Source organism: Notothenia rossii (genome assembly GCF_949606895.1).
Source record: "Notothenia rossii genome assembly, chromosome: 5".
NCBI lineage: Eukaryota > Metazoa > Chordata > Actinopteri > Perciformes > Nototheniidae > Notothenia > Notothenia rossii.
Genome location: NC_136903.1, coordinates 31,900,375 through 31,921,040, shown reverse-complemented (window position 1 = coordinate 31,921,040; position 20,666 = coordinate 31,900,375). Strand labels below are relative to the sequence as shown.

Here is a 20,666-nt window from a genome sequence, read left to right as displayed (position 1 = left end):
ATATAATAGAAAATAACCTACAGTAAAGAAACTTTACAGCAAATACAACAGCACAGTTTGTGCAGAATATCAGTATGAGAAAAAGACAACCTCTGTCCTTTCACACCGTTTAGTGCTCAAAACCACTCAGCACAGTTTTACAGGAAGTACATTTTGATCCGATTGTAGATTTCTCCTTTTACTCACCAAAATCGTGCATTTGATAATGTCTAATATGCATTTTTAAATGTAAAATGTTGACATTTCAGTAGTACCTACCTACACTGATTTCTGATTATTTGAGTGATACAAAGTTGTTCTGTCCCATGACTCTAATATGCCAACGCATTGAACTAAAGCGTCCTCAAAAAAAAAATGGAATGCAAATTAAATCTTTCTCGGAGGGGGATTGGGCCAGATCTGTACATGTTCTCTCTTCCTCAGAGAGTATGATGCAATGAAACCAGTTCAGCTGGTTTGGCTGTCTGACAGAAACAATTGAAATGAACCCTTAGTGTTAAATTACTCTCGCTACTGTATTATTGCTGGTGCTTCTTTGTTGTTTTATGTAGAGATAACACCAAAGTATACCTAACAGGGACGGATCCCTCAAATCCAAATCAGACAGGAGTTGTAGGATTAGGTGTTTAGTGAGGGGTAGTACCGCTTTAAGCCGCAAGAAGGCGGTAAAGCCACGAAGTGATGCGGGCTCTGATGAGGAGGAGACACCGAGCAGGGGCTGGCCTTTACGGAGGAGGGCTAGCGTGCCTGTCTTTGTACCCAGACATAGTAGCGTGAAAGCACGCTGCTCTGAGTCAGACGAGCAGACAAACCGCGGACACCTCGTGGTTGAGCCCGGCCGGCATCACACCGCACACCCAACCGACGGAGAGAGGAAGAAGAGACCTGCGACACACCGACACTCGGGAAAGCGCGAAGCTTTGTGTCCCTCAAGTGAAGAACAAGAAAGAGGAAACTCAGCTGAAGATGTCGGGGTTAAAAAAGAGAAACTCGAACTCCTCTGCGGACAAGGAGGAGGACGACAAGCAGGTCACGGAAAAGATGCTGTCTCCGGGCGGGGAGACGGGAGAGTCGAACCGGGGAGGAGAACCGGGAAGTGAGCCTAGCAGCCCCAACCACACCGCCGGAGGAGAGAAAGCGGAGGGAGGGGTCGCCCTGAAGAGGACCATCACCCTGTTGAACGGTGTGGCTCTCATCGTGGGCACCATCATAGGCTCGGGCATCTTCGTCACCCCAACCGGCGTGGTGAAGGAGGCCGGCTCGGTGGGTCTGTCCCTGGTGGTGTGGGCGGTTTGCGGGGTGTTCTCCACTGTCGGAGCCCTCTGCTACGCGGAGCTGGGGACCACCATCAGTAAATCCGGAGGGGACTATGCCTACATCCTGGAGGTGTACGGCTCCCTGCCGGCTTTCCTCAAACTCTGGATCGAGTTGCTCATCATCCGGCCGTCCTCGCAGTACATCGTCGCCTATGTTTTCGCCACCTACCTGCTGAAGCCTATGTTCCCCGAGTGCCCGGTGCCGGAGAATGGGGCCAAGCTGTTGGCCTGCCTCTGCATCCGTGAGTATCCGAGCCATGCTGCACGGGATGATGCAACTTTACGTGATTGATGTGGGCAGCCTAAAGAATACACATGAGTTACACTTCCTGTGTTTTATTTTTGCAGGACATTAATACATTAATACAGACATATCTAATAACCTACTGCTACAATTCTCACATAGTTTACATCAGCAGCATCTTTGCGTTATTTCACGCTCCACGGGTGATGCCAGAGCCAATGCCCAAACAATGACACCTGTATGGAAGGCCAACAGTGGTAAAAATGCCGCGTTATTTCATCAGCTATCATCACTAGATAATTGTCTCATTAAGTTATGCCCATATATTCTCAGTTAGTTATTTATAATTTATGATTTTATACTTTATCGTTTTGTTATAATTGTTTTATTTATCTCTTTTTCACTTTCAAAACTGCGATTTTCTTCTTAATATTACAGAACATAAAGTGGAAAGGTTTTGAAATTAAATGTATTATAATATGAACAAAATTACAAAAGTGAATTTGATAGGCATATATTGAGTTTAATTGGTAAAATCTAATTAATAATTAGGGATGCTCCGATCGCCAATTTTGGGGCCGATCGCTGGAATCAGTATCAGCCGCTACCGATCGCCGATCCGATCGAGTGGACGGGGCCTAAATGGAAGATTTAAACATCACTTTAAATCTTCCATTTAACGTAATGTTTAAAACTCAGTTAATGGGGCTCATTCACTGGAGCTTCCACAAACAACAATCAACTTAATTATTACATTCAAATGATGTACATTATTCAAGTTCACATTCACTTTGGATAATAACACGGGAGAAATGAGCGGAAGCGCTCTCTTTTCCTCTCTCCCCCTTTTTCTCCCCCTCTCTCCCTCTCTCTCTCTCTCAGCAGTTTGTATCTCGCCTGTCAGTATCTCATGCAGCTCACTGATCCAGTAATGAGTGACGCGACAGTGAAGAATAAATATATGTATAACTAGTTTAGCTTGTTCCAGAGGTAGATAAAATAGCTAAGTGTGTTAGGTCTAACTCTTGTGTGTTTCGCTCCGCTCACTGGTCCGTCACAGCGGGCGGAGCTGCAGGATTTCTGCTTCACACGCGCTGCATACCGCTATTTTACTGTCTTTTTCGGACACCTTAAAATAATGCCAGACCGGTGAAGCCATTTTGGCGAGCTTGTTTTGCCGCGCACAGAGAAAAGTGTCATGTATTTTACGTCATGCGATCGGCTCTTGCGATCGACATGTTTAGAGAGCACCGGTCGATCGCTAGAGAGTGAGTATCGACCGATCTCGATCGGTGACCGATCGATCGGAGCATCCCTATTAATAATTTCATTTTTCTTGTATTCATGGGGAAATTAGATGTATTACCTGAGACACACATTTTAGGCTACTAAATACTCATATAACAATAGGCGCTTTCATACAAGTACTTTGCTGTACTTAGTTCCCAGTACTTAGTTAATCAGAACTCTTTAGTTCTGATGAACTGAAGAGCAGATCGCGTTCACACCGGATTAAGTCCCTGATTTATGTCATTTATGTTTTATGTGTAAAATAGCCTATCACAAATCATTACATATGAGAATTTAACTAAACAAACATTTATAATGTAGTCAAAGCAGCCAATTAAACCAAAACTATGCTGCTGTTTTTAGGGTTGGTAGATTTTTTGTAGCAGTTCAGTTGTGAGCTTAATAAAATGCTAGTAAATGTCAGTGCTTTTCAACCTGATTTCGATGGAGTCTTAACAAGATTAACCCTGGATTATTTGCTGCTTAAATTGATCAGCACCAGTCTCAGGTTGTTTTTTGACTGTCGGCACCACACAACAGACACCCCCACTTTCCCCTTGCACACTGCATCTCTATCCGAATACATGATCGCACATGACATTGTGCGTGTTTGTATATAAATGTGTGTGTGAGTGCATGGGGTGCTTGCTAGTAACCCTAGTGCCTAATCTTCAGATTGACTAAAGCCTAAATCCTGACTAAGACCACATGACAGAGCCGTAGACTGAGGCTCAATTATCTTTGTGCGTGTGTGTGTTCACGAGGATTGCACGCTTCGTTGTGCATGCCTGAAGTGTAGGCGGTGGGGTTGTCAGGGTCATCAAATCTCCACACACACATATCTACAGCTCCATAGGTCTATTTTGGTGAGAGTTATTGTTCCATTTGACCTGTTTCTGTCGGAATCTGTGTAATTGAGATCAGTGTGTTTCTGTTTGTCCGCTCGCACATATGCATGTTTGTACATACATGTACAAGCACATACATATATATATATATATATATATATATATATAGCCAGAGGTGTTTATGCATGCCTGTGTAAATCTGGATGCATATAAAGAAATGCCTGTCCATGCCTCTACTGTACTCAGGCTCTCACTTTGTCCCAGTCTCTTTTCAACACAGAGCCTCATTGTGCTCTGTCTCGTCTTTCTGTTGTGGCCCCCGACCTGATTCAGGAGCTTTGAAGGGACCTGCTGCTTTAGTTAATCACTTTGTGTGTGTGTGTGTGTGTGTGTGTGTGTGTGTGTGTGTGTGTGTGTGTGTGTGTGTGTGTGTGTGTGTGTGTGTGTGTGTGTGTGTGTGTGTGTGTGTGTGTGTGTGTGTGTGTGTGTGTGTGTGTGTGTGTGTGTGTGTGTGTGTGTGTGTGTGTGTGTGTGTGTGTGTGTGTGTGTGTGTGTGTGTGTGTGTGTGTGTGTGTGTGTGTGTGTGTGTGTGTGTGTGTGTGTGTGTGTGTGTGTGTGTGTGTGTGTGTGTGTGTGTGTGTGTGTGTGTGTGTCAAATCTGTACATGGTGGGTACAAGAAAGAGGGGTGGATTTTATTCAACCAAGAATTCTAAATCTTTTGAGTTCTTCTCCAGCCCCCAGCATGCTTTAGAACATGTTGAGGCTTACGTTGCTTTATATTTGCGGAAACAGAAGGTTCAAGGAAAGATTGTGAAAAGCTATTTTAATAGGGTGGTGTAGTGACGACTTATTTTTGTAGGCCGACCAAGAAGTTAGCTTTGCAAGTGCTCCGTTGACACAAAGCGATGCAATTTTTACATTGGAATCTAGATTCTAGACAAATTTAGGGTCTGTGGTAAACACACGTTTATTTTACTTAGTTGTTTTATTAGGCATGATAATCTTTACACATTAACCCCACTTTAATGATTTAAGGAGAGTCAATTCAATAGACATAAATAAGAAAGTTGCTAGCGTTAGGATATAAACAAACTACATGACGGTGATATTACTTCACAGCTGAGCTAAACGCGGCTAATGTTTGGCGTGATGATGTTTAATTGTCTCAATTAGCCACTTGTTAGCACCCGCTGTTTTTAAAAACTATTAAGCTTGTGTTAATTACCTTATTTCAGGCATTTCCCCAGAAATTCATTAAAAAACCATTGACCTTGAGACAAACAAACCCGGAAGTGCTGAAATGCCAACTAATTTCTGGGTTTAGGACTTATTCTTGCACCACCGTTTAAGAGAATAAGAAAAGATAGTTCTTCGTTTTTTACGATAAAAAAACAAACAAGTTTGCTGCACAGTTTTCCACAGACAAATTGATTGAACATGATGGATTGAATGTGGTTAATGGTACTGTAGAAGCCACCAACCATAGAGCTGCTTCCTACAGTGTTTCTGACTCGCTGTCTTTTTCCCTCTCTTGCAGTCCTGCTGACTTTTATAAACTGCTACAGTGTGAAGGCGGCTACCAGAGTGCAGGACTTCTTTGCAGCAGCCAAGCTCCTGGCCCTGGGCATGATCATCATCATCGGCTTCATCAACATTGGACAAGGTGCGTCACACATAAACCTTCATTCACACAAATACACATTCACAATGTTCCATAGAAGGGTCATAAACATCACTACAAGTGGGCTGGAAGCAACCTCTAAGATTAGTATAATAAAGGTTAGTATTCTTGGTGAATTCAATGTATTTGTGCAGATAGCATGAAGTAAAAAAGATCGCCGATCCTAATGTAGCGTTAGCGTTAGCATTTCTCCCCGGGAGCATCCAGGCTTAAACGGTGTATTATAGAATGATCACACCGGTGGGTTCACGAAATATTACTACTACTCTTACTGTTTAACATTTTGGGTTACTTAATGTTACTTCATGTTAAAGAGCCTGTGACACGATTTTCCCCCATCATCCAAACCCATCAATTTGAGTAAATATTGTCCCCTTGAAAACTGTTACTAAACTGATTTTGGATATTTGTACTTTGATAACCATTAATCTGCCCTTCAATGTTGACCATTTCCTGGATCTTCTCGGGGATTCTTCAAGTCCCGCCAAATTATGGGTGACGTCATTGCGGGCACAGCGCTCCAGCTGCACCGTTCAGGATCCCAGCATCTGCATGTAATCGCACGATGGCGCACACAGCAGCAAGCTCAGACAGCGATGACAGTTTAATTTTGAACGTGTCTGAGAGCTCATATGAGGCTGAAGGATCGGTTTATTTTGTATCTGTTAGAAGTTTAGGAATTAGGTGCGTCAATATGGGCGGTCATACGGTCATGTAGCCAGTGGTGGACAGGGACTAAAAACCTGCCCGGGACTCTCGACCGGCCCACTTCGGTACAACTAGTAAATTGTCAACGGGGGGAGTGGGGGATGTGCTAGTGATTTATCCGACCGGCCCACTTCGGTACCGGCCCATCGGGATTCCTCCCAATGGCCAGTCCGCCACTGCACCCAGCCCAGCCCACGTAAACTGTCAACGGGGGGAGTCTCGCTGCGGGGAAACGGTGGACCTAGTGTCCCGATCGGAGTGGGAATAATAATAATAATAATAATAATAATCCGTGCATTTTATCCATTAATTTCCCCAACATTGTGGTAAAAAAAAAAAACACGTTTAATCCATGTTGGTGTACTACTACAACCAGTGGTGTAGTGGGGATGTTTTTACTGGGTGGACGGGGTGGTGGGTGGACGGGAGACACTATGGACGCGCTCGTGAACTGTCAACGGGGGGGGGGGGGGGGGGGGAGGCTTGGGGACCTCTGTGTCGCCTGTCAGCGCAACTTACATGATGCCGTTTAGACAATATAATAATAATAAAGGGCGGTGCCGGCTGTCAGCGAACCGATCCGGCCTTTCTGCGCGACTATCACTCAAATGCGGGACACAGTCTCAATGTGTGGGACGCGGGACAAATAATAAAAATGCTGTGTGTGCAGTCCCGCACAGTGCGGGACACCTGGTCACCGTACACACACAGTTCTGCCCCTCACACACACGCTTCAAATCAAGTTGCATAAATGCTTGAGCTACGTTTTTATTATAATTACTGTGAAATCTGCCTATTATGTTTTCGTCATTATTACAACAAACACACACTTGCAACTGATAACACTGGCAATGATTTTAGATGTATTAGACTATTAAAAAAAGAAATCATGCTTCAAATAAGTGGGGGTACGGCGTACCCCGCGTCCAACGCCCACTACACCACTGACTGCAACTACAAAAAGCTAATGTTTGTTTTCTCATCAGGAAATGCAGACCGGCTCAAACAAAATATTTTTAAATCATTATCCTCACGATCATTTAATGTATCATATGTTCGCCGAATTGACATGAAAGCACTAATAAATGTAGTTTCATCCACTTAAGTTTACAAAAATAATCGATTTGTTTTTATATCACATCCGACTGGAGGAAATTCAGCAGCTCTCACTACCGATTTTTAATCCTAATTTAATCATCATCTTCACCACGAGCATTTATGTTTATGTTCGCCGAATTGACATGAAAGCACTGACAAATATGAATATACTGTAGTCAACTTCATTAAAACGTTATTAACGTGCCTAAACTCAGTAATTCACAATTTCTACGCATGACAACACACTTTGTCCGTGTTTGGCTCTCTCGCCGCACAGTGAAGCGTTCCCGCATTGACGTCACTTCCGGCTTCCCCCAAAACCTCAAAATGAGTCGAAGGAATTTTCCCGCGATGTTCGAAATTATTGATATTTATCGGAACGGTATCGCTTTTTCTTTTTTAAACTGACGGTTCGAGATTACTAGTAGCCCACTATTTCATTGCACAACAGTTGTTGGGTTCGTGTCACAGGCTCTTTAAGCCGAGACACCCCAGGTGAATGGGGTCAATTTCTTTACCTTAAAGCTATCAGCTAGACATTTCTCCAGTTAATTACTTATAATAAGGCAATTGTTTTTTGTATTACAAGTTTTCTGAAATAGCATGTTTAAATATGCAAATTAGCCATTATCTCATTAAATATGTGCATATTTTAACACATTTCAGGAATCGAAATCTGAACTTTGGATAAAGCCAGGTTCAAAATTCTTGTTTTATTTTGTAGTCATATTAGTATCTAAGGCTTTTAAAGAAGGGATATTGGATATCTCTTTTTATCACTCCATAAATCAGAAAATACTGTCAACAGCCCAAAAAATATCAATTTTCTTCATGTTTTTAGGTATACAATGTTGTATAATTCAGGCTATGAATGATATATGAACAAACCCTTCTGTAAAAGCCTTCATAATATTGATAGGAATATAACTGGAAGGTTTGGTGTATCTACGTCAGGGGTCGGCAACCCCTGGCCCAGCATTGGCCAGAGCACGTCTACCTGTAGAAGGAAGCCATTCACGCAACGCAGCCCCGCTCTCTTTAACTCCAGGTGACTTTCTGCCGCTTTCCTCCGTGGTGCAGTGCTGATCATTTCACCACAGAGGAAAGCACTTCACAAATTGCAGCAGGCCTACCCATAAGGAGCTGTACAAATGCCGCAGTTTTTGCGTGGCTGTGTCTTTAGTTGAAAGCCCAGTGGCGATCTGCTCATCGAAATAATATGCTACAAAGGGGCGGACTGGCCATCTGTGTGTTGAACTTTCCTGTCGGCTCCCAGACCGTAGTCGAGGAGGGCAGAAGCAACAAGCTTCAGGTTCAATAACCCACTATAGCTTAAATGACTGGAGAGAGGCGAGCTCTTCTTGGGAGGCCGTTACATTTATTTAGCTGTTCTTCTGTTTCACAAAATACATCACAGACCTCTGTTTTTCTGCTGCCTTGTTTCACTTCCAGAAACATACACACGTTCCCTCACTGTCGCTCTGCCATCCACACACACACATGCACAAGCCACACCCCTCTCTCTCTCTCTTAAAGGGACAGCGATCTCATCTCACTCTGCATGACCCTAATATCATAACATGTGTGTTCTGGAGAATCACAGAAAGGACGATTGTCCTTATTATTATTATGCCGTTTAAACCAATTATTTAAATGTGGTAAATGTGTAAGTTTCGTTGACAGGTCCACACACTGCTTCCCCGCAGCGAGGCTCCCCCCGCCCTCCGGCTGATAGTTCATGAGCGTCAAGCTCCTCAACCCCCCCCCCCCCCGTTGATAATTCTCGATCGTCTGCATTTTTTAAATGGCACTTCCTATCAAAAAGGTTGCCGACACCTGATCTACGTGATACTGAAATGGACATTTCAAACTCAGTGTAGGAGAAAAAACTCATTTTGAGAAAACAACCTTTAAAGATTGCAGTGAGGCGCTAGCTAAACCCTCCTGTTCTTTGGATGACAGCTTGAACATCGACGCACTCCGTGAAGGTATTTCATGTTCGGGGTCATTCGTTTTTTGTATAACCTTGCTTCATGCAAGTGACAATTGTTGTCGTCTTCTCTGTAAACCGTTCTGTTGCCATTTTGAGATTTACATTTCTAGCGGAAAGCTAACCAGGAAGTGTTTTAGCACACCACGTGGCGCATCTGAACGAATCACGTTGTCAGAAGTTGACAGCAGCCAATGAGATTTTGTTTCTTGGTTTAAGACCACTTTGCACTTTCACGATTGGTTGCTGATACAAAGGAAACGACCATATTTGGATCTGGTGAGATTGTGCAGGAGAGACACAGCTTTCCAACGATATCTCTGATGACATGGTGCACACAGCGGTCGTGGTACTTTATGTTACGTTAGAATGCTAACTATTGGTGAATTTAGGAGAAATCTACTGACGCAAATAGACAAACTATAGTAAAATAAACACTTAAATGTGTATCTTGTACGTTTTCCTTCCAAAAGCCTGAAAGAAAACATGTTATGGAATCAAAATAGCACAAAATCTCAAAATTGACCAGTGCTTGAAAAACGATGTTTTTTCCTGCCGTGTCTCGCCTTAAGGCAAATAAAAATGACAAGGCTAACTAACTAACTAACTTACTCTGGGATTTGTAGTCTTTCTAGTTGCGTATTTTTCATAGTCTTATATTTCAACAGTTTTACGACAAATTGTGACTTTTTTGACATGGAAATTATTTTTCTAAGATTCTAATCATGTGTGTAATTCATGGCACAATTCAAACGGGATCGAAAGATAAGTTTTCTCTCCCCATTGACTTCAATTCATAATTTTTCCGAAATAAGGTCCCATGGACCGGAAGTAGATGGGCGTGACTTCTCCTCTCTATAGATTTAGTAACAACACTCTGATGGGGAACCCTTCACGGGAATTTGTTAGTTACAAATACAAATAATTTGTATGTAATTTAACCATGGAAGCAATAGTCTCAAACACAACACACGAGTCAAAAAGAGAAATCTTATTTATTTTATAAATGTCCTTAACTATAGGAATCCGGAAGGCTATGATGGCACTTTTGATGCCAATCTGAACCCTTGTTTTTACTGTTTATCTGATCAAAGTTTGGCAGTGTGATCTGAACAGGGAATGTTGTCTTTGTTGGAAGAGAGCAGGGAATCAGTGGGAGCGGAGAGGCCATTGTTTGGCTCTCTGGAGCAGGGCCTAACTCTCATTAGGGCCGCAGGATGTTGTGGAGTGTAGCCAATGACTGGAGGACGGCACAGAGAGCAGACAAAAGCTCTTCAACAGAACACAGCCTGCTATTACTGGAAATCTACTTATAAGTTGCAAGACGCTTTAGAAACACAAACACTCCAGCAGTGTGTTTGACCAAGCAACGACTCGCGGCCCATTCACTTTGAGTCGTCGGACAATTGAAGGTTTTCTTTTGCTGTTTTATAAAGTCGAAAAACATCAGGAGTGAGCTCAGGAAATCAGACTGCGCACTCTAGAAGAAAGCAGTGCAACTATCAAATAAGTATTAGAAGTCAAATGAGTCCAGAAACGTGGGCACAACAGGTCAATAGGAAAATATATAATTCTAAAATAAAACTATTACACAACGACGCGTCATTGAAACTTTTTTTGTTGATTACTATAAAAGCCAACAAAACAAAATTACTTTTGCAGTGTTTTTTAGGTAGTACAGGGATGACGTATTTTTGTAGGCCGACCCGGAAGTAAGCTGCGCATGGGTTCCCTCGACAAAAAAGCAATGCTATCTCTCCATAGGATTTTTGGAATATTGTAAATAATAAGATCTGTGGAAAACGATAAATGTTGTTTTTAGATAAATGCACGTTTTGTTCAGCCGGATAATCTCCACATGTCTACCCTACTTTTATAACTTTCGAATCATAAATGTAATCGATAGATTATTTTTTACAATATTCCAAAATCCTATGGAGAAATCTCATTGCTTTTTGTCGAGGGAACCCATGCGAAGCTTACTTCCGGGTCGGCCTACAGAAATACGTCATCCCTGCACCACTCTATGATATATGAACAACTCTGTAGAAACCTTCAGAATGTAGGTAATAAATATACTACATAAATAAAAAGAATACATTTTTTTAATGATAAAATAAAAATAGTATAATAAAACAAAATAGGAATAAAAGCAAAACGTTTGGTTAATGTAAGTTCTGGTCAGTGGAGATTTCTTGCTTGAGTATAAGCAGCCTTTAACGATATGTTTTTCTAAAATTCCAAACATTTTCATAGCAATATTTAAAATAGCTTAAACGATAATACGTTACATAAGAAGAATATATTTTTTAAATGTTATGTTTTAATATGTGAATGTGGCTTCATCTCATGTTTTGTTCTTTTTTTCTTTATTTATTTTAAGACAACTCCAAGAATTCATCAGGTTGAAAACCTTCAAAGGACAAACAAATGTTAGCTTAAAAACATTTTGCATGCCTCATTGCATTCTCAATAATAATAACAACACAAACTCAGTCACATTCCTCCCTTTTCAGTTGTCATCCTATATCTGCTTCTCTTCCTGTCTGCTGGGGTGTAGCTGCTGTAAAAGGGAAGTGTACAAGCACTTTGTTGAGCATACATGTGTCGGCATGAGATGCAAAAGACTTGTAGAATGAGTATAATCACAAAGCAAATAGAGTTGGAGATGTATTTTTGTTCAACAGTAAACTCATTTGTTGTTGAAAGAGAGGAGTCACTGGGTTCAGACTGAGGGTGAGTTCACCACAGACTGAGCATGGATTGTAGAGCTCAGACATTTCATGTCTGGAGCACTGACTTCCCCTTTGACCTTTTACCCTTCGTCCTTACACCTGACATTAACCCTAGCCGAGCTGTGAGATTCCACTTGAATCCTCTACTTTCCTGAAACACTCACTTTAACATCAGACAGTTAGAGGGAAAAGAGGCCCGATTAGGCTTTTGGGGGTTCTCCCTTCCCTGTAGTGTGTTCTATAGGTTTTCGTGCATGTAAACGGTCTACAAAGGCTAAAATCCAAATGTTCCTTCCAGAGGGAGTTTCTCTCCCACACAAAGGCGTTTGCCTGAAACGCCTCCATTGGACTCCTTTGTTGATTTCTCTAACACAATGACATCACTACAGTATGTAACATTTGGGCTTCTATTGGCTAGCACTCCAACATATTGTACATGATACGCTAAGGGGCGGGATATCTCTAAGCAGATCACCAACCACAACAAAGGCGGCCAGCTAACCAATCAGAGCAGACTGGGCTCTGGTTTCAGACAGAGGGTGAAAAGAGGTGCTGCAGCACAGGCAGTATGAGAAAAATAAAGAGCTTTTTAACATTAAAGCATGGAAGCTTGTCACACTAGAGACACTAAATACAAATATGAACCGGAAAATGAGCATAATAGGTCCTCTTTACAAAAACAGTATTCAAGTACTGAATACTAATTCGAAATTATTTACTTTTGCATTTGAAGATTGAATGATTAATGTACATGATTTATACAGAACAGATGTAATGCAAACACGTATTGTTTTATAGTTAGGGCAGTTTTACTGTCTCTACTTTGTCTATTGTTTCAGAACTTTAATTAACTGCTGCATGTTCAGAAGTAGGTCAGCTTTCTGTAATCCATCATTTAATTCCTGGCAGCATTAAAAGTTCTCTAATTCTTAAATTTGCCCTCCTAAAACCTTCCTGTTTTGTTAAAATATGAAACAACGTTTAGCTTGCGGCTGGCATTGTATTCAATGTGATGGTACCCTCTTTTGTCACTAAGATTATACAAACCAGGACCCATTAGGGCTAAAAGACAAAATAAGTAAATGCTTGATTAAAAAGCAAAATCCAAGCTCAGTCTTCCATCACACACTAATGCATTGTGGTTTGATTGTGCGGAGGTCAGAGGCCACAGGTCTCTCATCAGCTGACTGGTGGGCAAACAGGAGCTCAACACTGAGTAGAATTGTTCAGAAGTGGACCAAAGAGAGGGAGGGAGAAAGTGAGAGAAAGGGAAGGTGGGGGTGAGAGAGAGGGAGGGAGGTTTGTATTGTTCACAGAGAAAATGAGAGATAGAGTGATAGAAGGATGTGGTTTCACAGATCTGAAGCACAGGAACAAAGATAAAAGTGAAACCGTCTGTCTCTGCGGTCCTGTCTGACTCTCATCACACTACTTCCCTGATGGCTCCCACAGGACTGTTGACATCCTTGTGGATTCATCTTCTTATTATAGACACATTAATTTCCAAACATTTGGTCTTTGCTGTAAAATGTATTATCTCTTCAATTTACACACGGCATCTATTGCACGTCTGTCCGTCCTGGGAGAGGGATCCCTCCTCTGTTGCTCTCCCTGAGGTTTCTCCCATTTTACCCTTTAAACTGCGGGTTTTTCTCTGGAAGTTTTTCCTCGTACGATGTGAGGGTCTAACCCGGACAGAGGGTGTCGTATTGTCATACTGATATTCTGCATAAACTGTGCTGTTGTATTTGTTGTAAAGTGTCCTTATTGCAAAGTAATTTTAATGTATGTACAGCACTTTGGCTCGACCAAAAATCTTTTTAAAATGTGCTATATAAATAAAACTTGATTTGATAACTAATGTGATGAGCGTTGATTTAGATATACTGTATATTTCATTCATCCCAAGTTTGGAAATTGTTTAAGGATTCTACAGTTGACCCATCCTGATATTAAGAGCAGTGTGTAGCTATTATGTACAGCTATTCTATTCTGCTTCCTGCAATTTCAGTCCATATTGCAATTCGATAACATTTAGATTATTTTTGCAGACCTAGTGGCGAGACGATACTTTACCGGAAGTGGTCAAATGCCAATTAATTCACAGGTTTTATGACTCATTCCTCCACCACTCTAAAGTTAATGTCAGAGATTGTAACACACCGATAAAGTGGATTATTGGAGTTTGGTGAAGTAAAAACAAATCCAATTGGAGTTCTTAAAATCACATACTATAAATCTACAGTCTACCTCATGGCCAATGTTCATCATAGTAGTGACTTTCAAAATAATCCTAAAACCTGTTTTGGCTACATTTAACGCAGAGTTATCAGTTTAATAAAGGTAATCCTCAGTTTTGGCCCCTTTTGACAATATAACAAACTGCCTTCTTATTTGTGTCATCTCTACATTTTTAATTTTCCCATGAAGAATGGGTGTAACTTTTTATATTATTTTGAATCTTCTTTTACTGCAGTTCCAGTAAATCAAGTTAGAACCTGATCATCTCCACCTGATCCTCCCTCTGGTAGTTATTTCTCCATGAGAAGCAGGAGCTGTATCCACCTTTTATCCTCTGACTCGGATATCAATGTAATGCTAATCCGGCTCGTATCATACGGATTGGGGTGTGTTGCTGAAGACTGAAAAGGAGTTCAACTCATTTGTAATTCTAGTCCTTTACTGCGCTATTTCAAAAAGGGAGCTTTGCTAACGTATTTAGCATCATTGTAATTCAAAATCTTTAACACCAGTCTTTTTCATCACGTTGCCTCTAATAACTGTTTATCTGAAACACCTCAGATTATCTGGATTTAGACAAAGACTGGGTGTGTGGCTGTGATTACTCTAACACACTCACCTGAGAGGTGTCTTCTCTGGCTGCTGTTAGCAGCTGGAGGGAGGTTACTGAGTGATTCACAGGTCTGTTTTAGGATTTGATCAGGGATCGCCTTAAAAAACACTCAGTTTCAATTATTAAATCATGAATATCTTCACTTGATAGATTTGAACAACAAAGAACAGACTTGCATTACTTTTTTATTTATTTACGTATTGGGACTAGGGCTGTCCCGAATACAATTTTTCGGGCTCCGGATATTCGGTAGTAATCAGCAGCGGATATTCGGCCCGTGGGGGGGGCGGCGTAGTAATCAGCAGCGAACCGCTTCAACACGTGAATTTAGGTTTATTCACAGCATTCATTTTGTTATTCTACAGTATTGTTGTTTTATAGTTATTTGTTAATGTATACAACCCAATTTGTGTTCTTTGAAATTGAAAAGGATATTGCATTGTGTTACTTTCGTTGCAGTTGTATATGTCTTAAGTGTAATTTGGCTTGGCTTCCTATTTTGTATGGACATGCTTTTATTTTGAAGGAGAGTTAGCACTGTTGACAGGAAGTTGTTGTTGCTATGGAAACAACGTGACGGAGATTAACAGAGAAAAGTCATATCTGCATATAAAGACGGAGAAAGTAAACGATAAAGTTTATGGTTAAGTGTTAGCACCCCCCAAAGAGGCACAAGCTCTTACGTTGATATTGGACATTTCAATAAATTATATCAAAAACGGAAAAAAAATATATATAACGAGATTGATAGGGTACAGCCCTAATTGGGACCTTATGATTTATGATGACCTTAGTTACCTAAGATGTTTAAAAAAGTGTTAAATAAAAATCTGATATAAATCTAGGTACAGTCTCAGATTATGGCTATCATTGAGCAAGAGTCTTTTCCTGGTCTTAAAGATTGCATTGCGTTAAAGTGACATACAGTAATTTCCTTATCTTACCAGACTTTTCTATTGTTTGCCTTTAGCCACTTAAAGTGGACCTATCATGCTATATTTGAACAACATATTGTAGGGCCTTACCTATATAAAACATGTCTGTGAAGTTTTTTTTTGAAAATACCAAACAGATCATGCATTTTAGCCATGCCTCATTTCGCTCTATTTTCTCTATTCCAGCCCTGTCTTCACAAGGGCTGATTCTGTTGCAAATGAGCTGCAGCTGACCACGCCCCCCTGAAAAGGAGGGGGGTAAGGCACGAGCGTCATGTTACCATGCTGTTACCATGCCACGCAACCTCTCATTCCCCTGATAGGTGGAGAGTTGCCCATATAGGCGGAGCTCCTCGTTTCTGACGTCAGAACAATTTCAAATCTGTATCAGTCTGTATATACGGACCCCCCCTGGTGACATTGGTGAGAAAAATATTAATACGTGGCCACGTATTAATAATGCATGGCCACACAATAATCATTGAGCTCTGTAATGAGGAAACTCAAGATCCCTCCGCTACGCGTCGGGACCCTGATCTGCCTGACGAGGCTCCATTAAAATATAAATATTTTTAGTGAATTACTGAGTTTAGGCACGTTAATAACGTTTTAATGAAGTTGACTACAGTATATTCACATTTGTCAGTGCTTTCATGTAAATTCGGCGAACATAAACATAAATGATCGTGGTGAAGATGATGATTAAATTAGAACTAAAAATCGAGAGCATTTCCTCCCGTTCGTTTTTGGAGCCGGCGGGCTTCCTGATGTTTTTTGTACAGTAGTTGTGGACTAACCAACATTCTTTTGTTAAATAAAAACTTGGTGATGTTTTGTAGCCTAAATTTTTACATGCCTCTTATTTTGCACATAGTATGATCCTATCCGTGACATATGGATCTTAACAAAGATCCGCCATACAGTAGTAGCATACCAAACATGAATCTACCGTACTGTATCAGAGTCCATGATCCATTGCAGCTGGCTTCATTATAATTAAATGTATTTATCAAGGGGGCGATCTCAAGTCACGCTGGAGGTTTTCCTTTGAGCGAGGGCAGACCCCGTGCCGGCCACGGCCCTCGCGTTTCAAACTATCTGAAATGAGGTGCTACATCTGTAGTGTTGTCACTAAGTCATCAGTTTCTATAGACTATCTGGATTTAGTTATTGCGTAATCATTATTGTGTTCCCACAAATTACTAATGCGTGGGAACTAATTAGTGGCCACGCATTATTAATAGGTGGCCACGTATTAATATTTTTCTCACCAATGTCACCAGGGGGGCTCAGATCCGTTGCAGCCCCGTTTTTAGAGATTTGGGTATAGAGGAAAAGAGAGGGTGGTGTTTTCTGACACTTGGTGAGTTCCCTAACACACCGGGGACACATATTCATGTATAAAAGACGTACAAAAGTGCATTTTGCATGATAGGTCCCCTTTAATCTTATATCCATATTACTGATGATTGTTTATCAAAGATATGTATGTATAAAGGTATATATGTTTTTTCAACGCACCAATAATCACCCCTACCATATTGTCGTTATATTGAGGTATTTGGTCAAAAGTATTGCAACAGAGGTTTTTTTTCCAAAATATAAACAATTCCTGTACGGTTTGGTTATTTTAAGTATTATTATAGGATTATCCCCAGTTATCGCTCAGGGTCTAACGATTATCTGCAGTCAACATTTCAAAGTTTCTTTGTGCAAGATACCTATACATAAAACAAATGATATAAATATAATTTACTGAATTAGATGGCTTTTAAGTAACATTTCCATTGCTCAGATTAAAGTGGACCTATCATGGTATATTTTAAACATATATTGTAGGGCCATACGTATATAGAGTGGCTCCCCTTCCGGTGGACCTCCATGGGACCTTATTTCTGAAAAATTTCGTATTGAAGTCAATGGAGAGAGAAAGATTATCTTTCGATCCCGTTTGAATTGTGCCACGAATTACACATATGATGTTTGTCAATATAAAAGATAATTTTGCAAGTCAAAATGAAATAAATGTGTCGTAAAACTGTGAAGTAACACATTTGTTTGTGTGAAACGCTGAATGAACTACATCTCTGGTGTCGCAGAACAACACACGTAACCAAGATGGCCGTCACTACTGTCTTGTCAACAAAACGATTGACTACCCTCACTATCACCACAATGAAACACGTCCAGAAGAATGTTATGCAAAGCTGCCTGCCTTCCTTCCTTTGATTCTCTCTGAACTGCCTGGTCTTTTTAATGTTCAATGTCAACCATTTGTGCAGATAGCATGAAGTAGAAAAGATCGGCAATGCTAGCGTTAGCATTTCTCCCCCGGGCTTAAATGGTGTATAGAATGATCACACCGGTGACAGTACTCTTCAAAGGGTTCACGAAATATGACTACTACTCTTACTGTTTAACATTTTGGGTTACTTAATGTTACTTGATGTTAAGGCTAATAAAAATGACGGGAAGCGAAAGAACGAGCAAGACCCATTGCTGGTATGATAACAACCTGGTACTAAGCACACAGTCATCTTGTTAAAGTTATCTTATCTTAGCCAGCGCCATATAGATAGATTCTATCTATATGGCGCTGATCTTAGTTATCTCTTAGTGGAGGAAAACAATTGTGACATCACTTACGCGACTCTGGGATTTGTAGTCTTTCTAGTTGCGTATTTTTCATAGTCTTATATTTCAACAGTTTTACGACAAACTGTGACTTTTTTTACATGGAAATTATTTTTTAAGATTGACAAACATCATATGTATAATTCATGGCACAATTCAAACGGGATCGGAAGATACGTTTTCTCTCTTCATTGACTTCAATACATAATTTTTCCGAAATAAGGTCCCATGGACCGGAAGTAGATGGGCGTGACTTCACCACTCTATAAAACATGTCTGAAGTTTTTTTTTGCATTTTAGCCATGCCTCATTTCGCTCTATTTGCTCTTTTCCAGCCCTGTTTTTGCAAGAGCTGATTCTGTGAGAAGTCTCCTTCGCTGCTGTTGTGGCAGACTACAGCGCCACCTACAGGCCTGGCATATGTACTACAGCGTCTCCAGCGCTTTCGAGCGGTCTCTCATTCCCCTGATAGGTGGAGAGTTGCCCATATAGGCGGAGCACCCCTTTTCTGACGTCAGAAAAATTCAAATAATAATCAGCTCCGTTGCAGCCCCGTTTTTAGAGATTTGGGTATGGATGAAAAGAGAGAGGGTTGTGTTTTCTGACACTTGGTGAGTTCCCTGACACACCGGGGACACATATTCATGTATAAAAGACGTACAAAAGTGCATTTGATAGGTCCCCTTTAAGTTATAGACATTAAAACATTTAGTACCAGTATCTTTAAGGAGACCCTTTCATTAATGAAGTCAAACTAAGCAATCACTTAGTCTCTTATTTTGAATAATGTTGTGGGGATACAATCATTTACACCTTTAGCACCATGGTGATGTGAGTTTATTAAAGATAAACCCAACACACACTCTGCTCGTGTTAGCCTGATGCTAACCGTTAGCTATCTGCGTGGCCCATAAAGTCAGTCTGCTGCTGTCTCAGATTAGAGAACAGTGTAATCTGATTATCTGCGGTAAACCGTTGTTCTGTCAACCTGTCTGAGCACAAAACACACACTGATCTTTTGTTGAATTAACCGTAGTTTCTCCCTGTCAGTCCATCTGTGTTGCAGAGATTTCCTTTGTATTACCTCTGCAAAGAAGGTTATGTTTTTGCTTTGTTTTTTAAGTCTATCAGCAGGATAACCGGAAAACTCCTGTCCTGATATTAATGAAACTTTGTGGAAGGGTGTTGCATGGGCCAAGAAGAAATAGCTACAAACTGCTACATTTTGGAGATGATTGGTCTTTGCAGAGATCTGCGCTCACCAAGTGTGCTTTTACTTCTTTATCTATCCAATACTACCATGGTTTATTTAATCACACACAGTTACACCTCTTACCTCGTGTTTTAGTCCGGTTTAACATGTTGAAGTGGTTTTTTAATGCTGGTTCACACACTAGCGCAGCGTTATTGAGTTGTGTTTGTACAATGGGAGGGTTCCAAAACAGACTTCTTGGTCGATATACAAAAGATCATTTTGTACTCCTTTGAACATACTCAAAAGGGGGACTCCGGTCGATTTCATTCACTCTGTGTTCGTAGTAAATGCACTTTTTGAGTGCAGGTGTTCTGAACGGCGCATAAATATTTCATCACATGTGTGTGTCTCACTTTCACCGCCTGGCACCAGTATCATGTGACCAGCTGAGTGTTTTCTGACCACTGTGGTGATCTGGAAGCAGCACCAGAAGGAATGAGGCTCTTACTGTGAAACATAGGAGATTGAATTGTTGGTTGGCCTTAAATTATGTTCTTATAGTTATCATCAATAAATGAAAAGTAAAGAAAGGGTCAAATATGGTCAGAAAATTGCAGTTTTACCATGATGAGAAGCTTCAAAGGTTAAGTTGAAATCACAGCTCAAGCCGTGTGTGTGTGTGTGTGTGTGTGTGTGTGTGTGTGTGTGTGTGTGTGTGTGTGTGTGTGTGTGTGTGTGTGTGTGTGTGTGTGTGTGTGTGTGTGTGTGTGTGTGTGTGTGTGTGTGTGTGTGTGTGTGTGTGTGTGTGTGTGTGTGTGTGTGTGTGTGTGTGTGTGTGTGTGTGTGTGTGTGTGTGTGTGTGTGTGTGTGTGTGTGTGAAGGGCAACCAAGGCCTGAGGTGTATTATAGTCTGATGTGATCTCAGTGTGCAGATAAAGCTGTGGTGTAGGAAAAACAAACTAAACCATTATGTTGTTTTTAGTGCTGGGCAACGATTAATTAATTAATCGCAAGATTTTCTGCAATTAATCGCAAGATTTTGTTATGCGCAAAATTCAACAATGAATTCAAAAGTATTGTATTGCTCACTTTAATTAATTCACTTTAAAGTACTGCTATATGAACAAAGGTGCAATA

General features: G+C 40.9%; 1 protein-coding gene across 1 annotated transcript in view; it reads left to right on the top strand.

The window, feature by feature from the left end:
* The first annotated feature begins 694 nt into the window (after positions 1-694).
* slc7a5 (solute carrier family 7 member 5) overlaps positions 695-20,666 on the top strand; it is a 29,976-nt gene continuing 10,004 nt past the window's right edge. The window contains exons 1-2 of the mRNA XM_079682036.1: positions 695-1,558; positions 5,237-5,362. Of these exons, the coding sequence (XP_079538162.1) occupies positions 967-1,558; positions 5,237-5,362 (718 nt within the window). The 5' untranslated portion in view covers positions 695-966. The remainder of the gene's footprint in view (positions 1,559-5,236; positions 5,363-20,666) is intronic.